The 7,503-nt window shown below is 39.9% G+C and overlaps 1 protein-coding gene across 1 annotated transcript; it reads left to right on the forward strand.

Moving 5' to 3' along the window:
* The first annotated feature begins 784 nt into the window (after positions 1 to 784).
* LOC133540839 (regulator of G-protein signaling 5-like) lies at positions 785 to 7,217 on the forward strand. Its single transcript, XM_061883800.1, has 5 exons — positions 785 to 925; positions 2,514 to 2,591; positions 4,159 to 4,220; positions 4,331 to 4,497; positions 4,576 to 7,217. Exons 1-5 carry the CDS (start codon positions 849 to 851, stop codon positions 4,759 to 4,761), a joined length of 570 nt encoding a protein of 189 aa, XP_061739784.1. The 5' UTR covers positions 785 to 848; the 3' UTR covers positions 4,762 to 7,217.
* The last annotated feature ends 286 nt before the right edge of the window (positions 7,218 to 7,503 follow it).

Raw genomic sequence — 7,503 nt, forward strand, 5'->3', positions numbered from 1 at the left:
CCCCTTTACTACTGTTACCCCAGGTGGCCCTTGGTAAAGGCCTAGTACCTGACTGCCCCCGAGCCAGGGAGACGGTGAAGACCTCAACGGCGGAGCAGGCGGAAGACGGTAGATGTAAGAACGACCACAACGGCACCATCTATTAAACAGACAAGAAGCAAGGAATTAAACAGAGACAGGATTGAATTTAGCTCAATGAGGAGAGCCGCCTGGGCTGTACTCTTTTGCAATGCTAACATGCTACCACTAGCATACTATTACAGTTTGGCTGCGAAAGCTTTAGTTCAAAGCTTGTCGGCAAAACAACCGTATTTTTTGGAGGCGAACGCGACACGTTTCGTACTTTGTGCCAACAACACAAGGCGTGACTCAGCGTACCAACGCGACACGTGTTGACACAACGATGACACCAATTAAAAACGTACCTGCGTGGTTCAGACCGTCTCAAAAAACCAACACAAAAAAAAAGGACAAACGGGGGCGAAAAATTGGGAAGGCTTTGTTTTTTTTTGTTTTTCTGAAGTAAGCGTGGAGTAATTGTGAGTGGGTTCAAACACAAAAAGGAGATTCACGTTTTGAAAAGACTCCAAGAACCAGAAGAAAGAAAGAAAGAAAGAAAAAATTGCCCGAGGCAACCTCGTGCTGTGGATATTCGGGGTGCATTGTTTGGGTAATGTCAACAATTGTTTCCTTGGTACATTGACGCAGAAAGGGGCGTGTCTGTGTGTAATGCTTGAGCCAATAGGGAGAAAGCTCCTTCACCAGGCTCCGCCTCCTCCTTGGGAGTCTGGAGCTTACTATAAAGTTAGACATTCCAGTCAAGAGGGAGAGCAGAAAGGGATCGAACCATGAAGGAGGACCTGAAGTTAAACATGACCGCTGATGACTGCATGAAACCCAGCGACAAAGAGAAAACAAGAATAAAGTAAGTCCACTTCAGCAAGATTAAATATCTCAAATATCTCTGATAAGATAAGCAGATTTTATGTTCGAGTGTTTTACTCGTTTTAAGTGCTTTGGTCCTAAATGATCTCAGTGAGATTTTACAGCTTGTTGCTGAGATTTTACGACTTATAGTAAGTAAAACATAGAATATCAAATGTTGCAAAGCTGCGCCATCAACTTTTTTAAAGTAATAATTTCTTATTTCAAGCATGGAATAAAAACATGACTCGTATTAAAACAGATGACAGCAAAAACGTACTTTGCTTTTTTATTTTTATTGAAACAATAGAAAATGCGTACTCATATAGTAGTACAGTTTTTATTAGTGAGAATATTCTTATTTTAAGATATTTTTCGGGTTAGCTAATTTTACTTGTTTTGGAAAGTCTTGGCAAGCCAAATTTTCTTGTTGTATTTGCAGATAATTTTGCTTAGTTCATTTTTTTTATTATTGACATCCAGCTTTAGATATTTCTATCCATTACATTGTATTAACATACATTGCATAGCTGCAAAATATTTTTTGTTTATATCCCAATCAGACCACCCACCACCCCAAAAAAAAGAAATCCCAAAAAAAAAAAAAATAATAATAATAATATCTACAAATACATCAATGAAATAAAATAAATATAATAATCATACATTGATGATAATAATAAACAGAAATAAAATACAAAAATATCAACAAATATATATATATGTATTTCATTAAAAAAATTATTAGATTTTTATATTTTTGAAATCAATGAATTGATTAATGAAGTCTTAAAAATTTGCTTAAAAAAATCATTATTATAGAAAAAAAAAGGAAACGTTTTTATATTTTTCACTTGTGCTTTTAGATTTTTGAAACCTATACATCGATTTCGGAAATCCGTAAAATGTCATTTAAAAATAATTATAATAATTTTTTTAATATATATTTACTTTTTTTATACATACATACACACGCACATATATACATATACACATACATATATAAAAACAAATATATATATATATGAATGTGTGGGAAAAATCACAAGACTACTTCATCTCTACAGAACTGTTTCATGAGGGGTTCCCTCAATCATCAGGAGATTTGAGGGAACCATTAATTCATCTCCTGATGATTGAGGGAACCCCTCATGAAACAATTCTGTAGAGATGAAGTAGTCTTGTGATTTTTCCCACATACACATATTGAACTCAACCACGGTATTGAACACTATTCTCTGGATAATCCAATCAATATATATATATATATATATATATATATATATATATATATATACATATATATATATATATATATATATATATATACACACAATGCAATCACTAATTCGAAAACTTAAGGTCCGGCTTATGGGCGGTGACATAATCGACCCAGTTTTCCAAGTATGAAGTACATTTCTCCAATTTAAAATTATAAAGGCAATTATCTTCTAATTTTGCTTCGTTCAAATAAAATACCTCACATTTTTTGATGATTTCTTCTTGTTTTTGAACGCTGACTTTGTTCAGTGTTGTGCAGGATTTTCTTGAGCTTCACTAACGTTTTTGTTTTTTGGTTTTTTTTGCAGGATGAAAAACTTGAGAAACAGAATCGGACTCTTCTTGAAGATAAACATACCTCATTCCATGCACAACAAATCGCACAGGTGAGGCCACCTCCTCATCCAGACCCGTTCGGTATTTCATTAAAATGCAGGAAAGACATCCGTGCGTAGGATATCATAATAACAAATAGTTGCTCGATTGATTAATTGAGACTTTTATTAGTAGATTGCAGAGTACAGTACATGTTCCGTACAACTGACCACAGAATGCTAACACCCCAATAAGTTTTTAAACTTGTTTGAGTCGAGTTCTACGTTAGTCAATTAATGGTAAATGCTAGAGCTGTCGGAAATTAACGAGTTGACGTGTGTGATTAATCACAAAAATAGTGCGAGAGTCCAGTCCATAGTGGACCTAACATAATAGTGAGAGACAAAGTCCGTAGTGGATCTAACATAATAGTGAGAGACAAAGTCCGTAGTGGATCCAACATAATAGTGAGAGTCCAGTCCATAGTGGATCTAACATAACAGTGAGAGACAAAGTCCATAGTGGATCTAACATAATAGTGAGAGTCCAATCCATAGTGGATCTAACATAACAGTGAGAGACAAAGTCCATAGTGGATCTAACATAATAGTGAGAGACAAAGTCCATGGTGGATCTAACATAATAGTGAGAGTCCAGTCCATAGTGGATCTAACATAACAGTGAGAGACAAAGTCCATAGTGGATCTAACATAATAGTGAGATCTAGTTAATAGTGTGAGAGTCCAGTTCATAGTGGATCTAACATAATAGTGAGAGTCCAGTCCATAGGGGATCTAGTTAATAGTGTGACAGTCCAGTCCATAGTGGATCTAACATAATAGTGTGAGAGTCCAGTTCATAGATCTAACATAATAGTGTGAGAGTCCGGTTCATAGTGGATCTAACATAATAGTGAGAATCCAGTCCATAGTGGATCTAACATAATAGTGAGAGTACAGACCATAGTGGATCTAACATAATAGTGAGAGTCCAGTCCATAGTGGATCTAGTTAATAGTGTGAGAGTCCAGTTCATAGTGGATCTAACATAATAGTGTGAGAGTCCAGTCCATAGTGGATCTAACATAATAGTGAGTCCAGTCCATAGTGGATCTAACATAATAGTTTGAGAGTCTAGTTCATAGTGGATCTAACACAGTAGTGTGAGAGTCCAGTTCATACTGGATCTAGCATAATAGAGGGTGTCCAGTCCATAGTGGATCTAACATAATAGAGGGTGTCCAGTCCATACTGGACTAGTTAATATAAAAAATGTGCTGAAAGTTTTAGATAAAATAAACTATTTCCGATTCTGATTCTGACTCTGACAACGACATCCTGGGCTCAGATCCCACATCAGGGCAAGGAAAAACTCAACCCAATGGGACGACAGTGAGAAACCTCCAACCCAGCAGTACACTTTGAATAACCATCACTACTCCACATTCGTGAATAATCTGATTACCATTTGACATGTGGCAGTTTTACCACGATCAGACTAATTGCATTCTTGTATCAAATTACGTCAATCTTTCTGCAAGCGTCCCTTAAAAGTTGGATAACTCTTTCCTGAGACTGAAAGTTGCTCTACCAGTCTGCTCTAAAGATCTGCTGACTGATCCGTGCTCTCTTCCCTCAGGCCGACCGCAGACGATGTGAGCCAGTGGGCGCAGTCGCTTGACAAACTTCTGGGTCATAAATGTAAGCGTCGCTCACTCCACTATTTGTGTCAACTTACATAACGCCCGGTTTCAAAGGTCGGGAGTTTTATTGCCTTTTTTAACCTCCGTTGGCCTCGTTTTCCCCCGCAGACGGCAAAGCGGCTTTCTGCATCTTCTTGAAGACCGAGTTCTGCGAGGAGAACATCGAGTTCTGGACGGCGTGCGAGGACTTCAGGAAGCTCTCCTCACACCAGGAGTTGACATCCAAAGCCAAAAGCATTTACGAGGAATTCATCAAAAACGAAGCCCCCAAAGAGGTAATAGACCACTGATAAGATTCCATGAACATCCTGTCTTTAGAAAACCGATGATTCTAATATCCCCTTTGGTTACAGGTCAACCTGGACTTTTCCACAAAAAACAAAATCATCCAGAGTCTCCTGGATCCGAATGCAACCAGCTTTCTGGCAGCTCAGAGAAAAATCTACAGCCTGATGGAGAACAACTCCTACCCGAGGTTCATTCTGTCCGACCTCTACCAAGAACTGTACGCAGCTGCGAAGAGAAGACACAACTTCTGATTAATTGACTCTTGACTACGCGGATCCCCTCCCAGGGACCCGACAACTGAGCATAATCAATCGAGACCTACTCAGTGGCCTAGTGGTTAGAGTGTCCGCCCCTGAGATCGGTCGGTTGTGAGTTCAAACCCTGACCATAACTTAACAAAACATGATCCGGGCCACGGATCATGACAGTACCTCCCCCCGTGAGGACAGATTCCAGATGTCCACAAAAAAAACAAGTTCAACAATCACGGGAGGGCGGAGGGAGGACTTGGCCAAGTGTCCTCGCAACCAGCAAGGAAGAGTCAGGTGGCGGCGAAGCGTTGAACGCCAGAGAAGCACAATTCTTGACGGTATGCATGGTGTCCCTGGGATTAAAGGCCTAACTTTATCTCCTCCAAACATATTCCTGGGTGTTGCTGCCAAATAGCTAAATTTTTGTTACATCTGACTACAGAACTTTCCTCCAGAAGGTCTTATCTTTGTCCAGGGGATGTCAGATGAAACATAAATCGAGCTGTTTGGCCACAATAACCAGCAATCTGTTTGGAGGAGAAAAGGTGAGGCCTTTCAGTGGCCTAGTGGTTAGAGTGTCCGCCCCTGAGATCGGTCGGTTGTGAGTTCAAACCCTGACCATAACTTAACAAAACATGATCCGGGCCACGGATCATGACAGTACCTCCCCCCGTGAGGACAGATTCCAGATGTCCACAAACAAAACCAGTTCAACAGTCACGGGAGGGCGGAGGGAGGACTTGGCCAAGTGTCCTCGCAACCAGCGAGGAAGAGTCAGGTGGCGGCGGCGAAGCGTTGAACGCCAGAGGTGCACAAAACAAGAACTAAGGAAGAACATAACTAAATAAAACATGATCCACCTTTACCACTTTTGACATGTGTTTGGGGTAATCGTCCTGTTGGAACACACGACTGCGCCCAAGACCCAACCTCCGGGCTGATGATTATAGGTCGTCCTGAAGAATTTTCATTGTCCCATTTACTCTCTGTAATGCACCAACTCCATGGGCAGCAAAACAGGCCCAGAGCGTAATACTACCACCACTATTCTTGACGGTATGCATGGTGTTCCTGGGATTAAAGGCCTAACTTTATCTCCTCCAAACATATTCCTGGGTATTGTTGCCAAATAGCTCGATTTTTGTCACATCTGACTACAGAACTTTCCTCCAGAAGGTCTTATCTTTGTCCAGGGGATGTCAGATGAAACAAAAATCGAGCTGCAATCTGTCTGGAGGAGAAAAGGTGAGGCCATTCAGTGGCCTAGTGGTTAGAGTGTACACCCCTGAGGTCGGAAGGTCGTGAGTTCAAACCCCGGCCGAGTCATACCAAAGACTATAAAAAATGGGACCTTTTAGCTCCCTTGCTTGGCACTCAGCATCAAAGGTTGGAATTGGGGGTTGAATCACTAAAACTGATTCCTGGGCGCTGGCTCCCCTCACCTTTCAGGGGGTGAACAAGGGTTTGGGCTAAATGCAGAGGACACATTTCACCAAACCTCGAGTGTGTGAGACCATCATTGGTACTTTGACTTAACTTAACAACTTGAAGGACTTTCGACCGTGGATTTTTAAACGGGTCTTTCATTTCTCCCCGATGGGATTCTTAAGTGATATTTCCCTGGCCGGTCCGTAGAAATGCATTGTCATACTGTGATCAAAGCACCTGTACGCGCTGATATCAACCCAAAGTACGGTGTTTTGCTAAAGTCTTCAGAGCGGGTCGTGACGGTCTGAAGCAACCTGTGAAGTCAGAATGCACTTTTGACGACACAAGACCGTTATACGTATGTTCTTGTCTGGTATTGAACGGAAATGTGTTGTTTTTTTTCTACGCAGGATTAATAGTTCGGTTCATCACGAAAATAACCCTTTGTGAAGCAACTCTTACTACCAGTCTTGCATAACAATAATCATCATAATTAATTGGATTTTTATAAGGCGTTATTTCATTTTCAGAACAATTTACAGTGAAAAATGATAATAATTAGTCACACCATGTTGGTAAATGAATGAATTTCACAATAAGATGTTTTAAGTGTGCAGAGAGCCTGGCTTTGCATCCCAAAGTCAGATCGTCGATATTGGTTTCCATGACTGTTAGTAAACATGCATTGCTTGTTTTATGTCAATTTTGTTCCGTTCGGACGAGTTTAAAATGATTGCCTGGCTAATTGTCATTAGCTTGTCTGTTATATGTTAGCATTGAGCTAAGGGCATAAGAGCCAACTTTTTCCCCCCCAAGTAGGGGAAAATGTATCGTTGATTTGACATGATTAAAACATGTACATGCACTTTATATGTATGTTAATGTGAATTCCAGTGTGTGAGTGATTTTATTGTAATTTCAAGTTGTTTTTTAATGTCTAATTTAAAAGACTGTTTTTTGTTTTTCATATCTGCCAAACATTCACGAAGGGCGGAATATTGTATGTAAATAAATGATGTGTAAATAAACCTGGAGTGTATTGAGTACAGTTTGTGTTACACTATTGTAGTGATTATGTTGTTTGGATGGCAAAACATGTATGTACCTTTCAGCATTAATGATGCCTTCACAGATGTGTAGACCATAGTGGATCTAACATAATAGTGAGAGTCCAGTCCATAGTGGATCTAACATAATAGTGAGAGTCCAGTCCATAGTGGATCTAACATAATAGTGAGAGTCCAGTCCATAGTGGATCTAACATAATAGTGAGAGTCCAGTCCATAGTGGATCTAACATAATAGTGAGAGTCCA

The sequence above is a fragment of the Nerophis ophidion genome, linkage group LG22 (assembly GCF_033978795.1).
Source record: "Nerophis ophidion isolate RoL-2023_Sa linkage group LG22, RoL_Noph_v1.0, whole genome shotgun sequence".
Classification (NCBI taxonomy): Eukaryota; Metazoa; Chordata; class Actinopteri; order Syngnathiformes; family Syngnathidae; genus Nerophis; species Nerophis ophidion.

What these genes read in the sequence shown, in the direction of transcription:
- LOC133540839 (XM_061883800.1), top strand. Translation starts at nt 849, where the DNA reads ATGAAGGAGGACCTGAAGTTAAACATGACCGCTGATGACTGCATGAAA. An exon ending in AAAGAGAAAACAAGAATAAA is followed by an intron (nt 926 to 2,513) that starts GTAAGTCCACTT and finishes TTTTTTTTGCAG; the next exon opens with GATGAAAAACTTGAGAAACA. An exon ending in ATGCACAACAAATCGCACAG is followed by an intron (nt 2,592 to 4,158) that starts GTGAGGCCACCT and finishes CTCTTCCCTCAG; the next exon opens with GCCGACCGCAGACGATGTGA.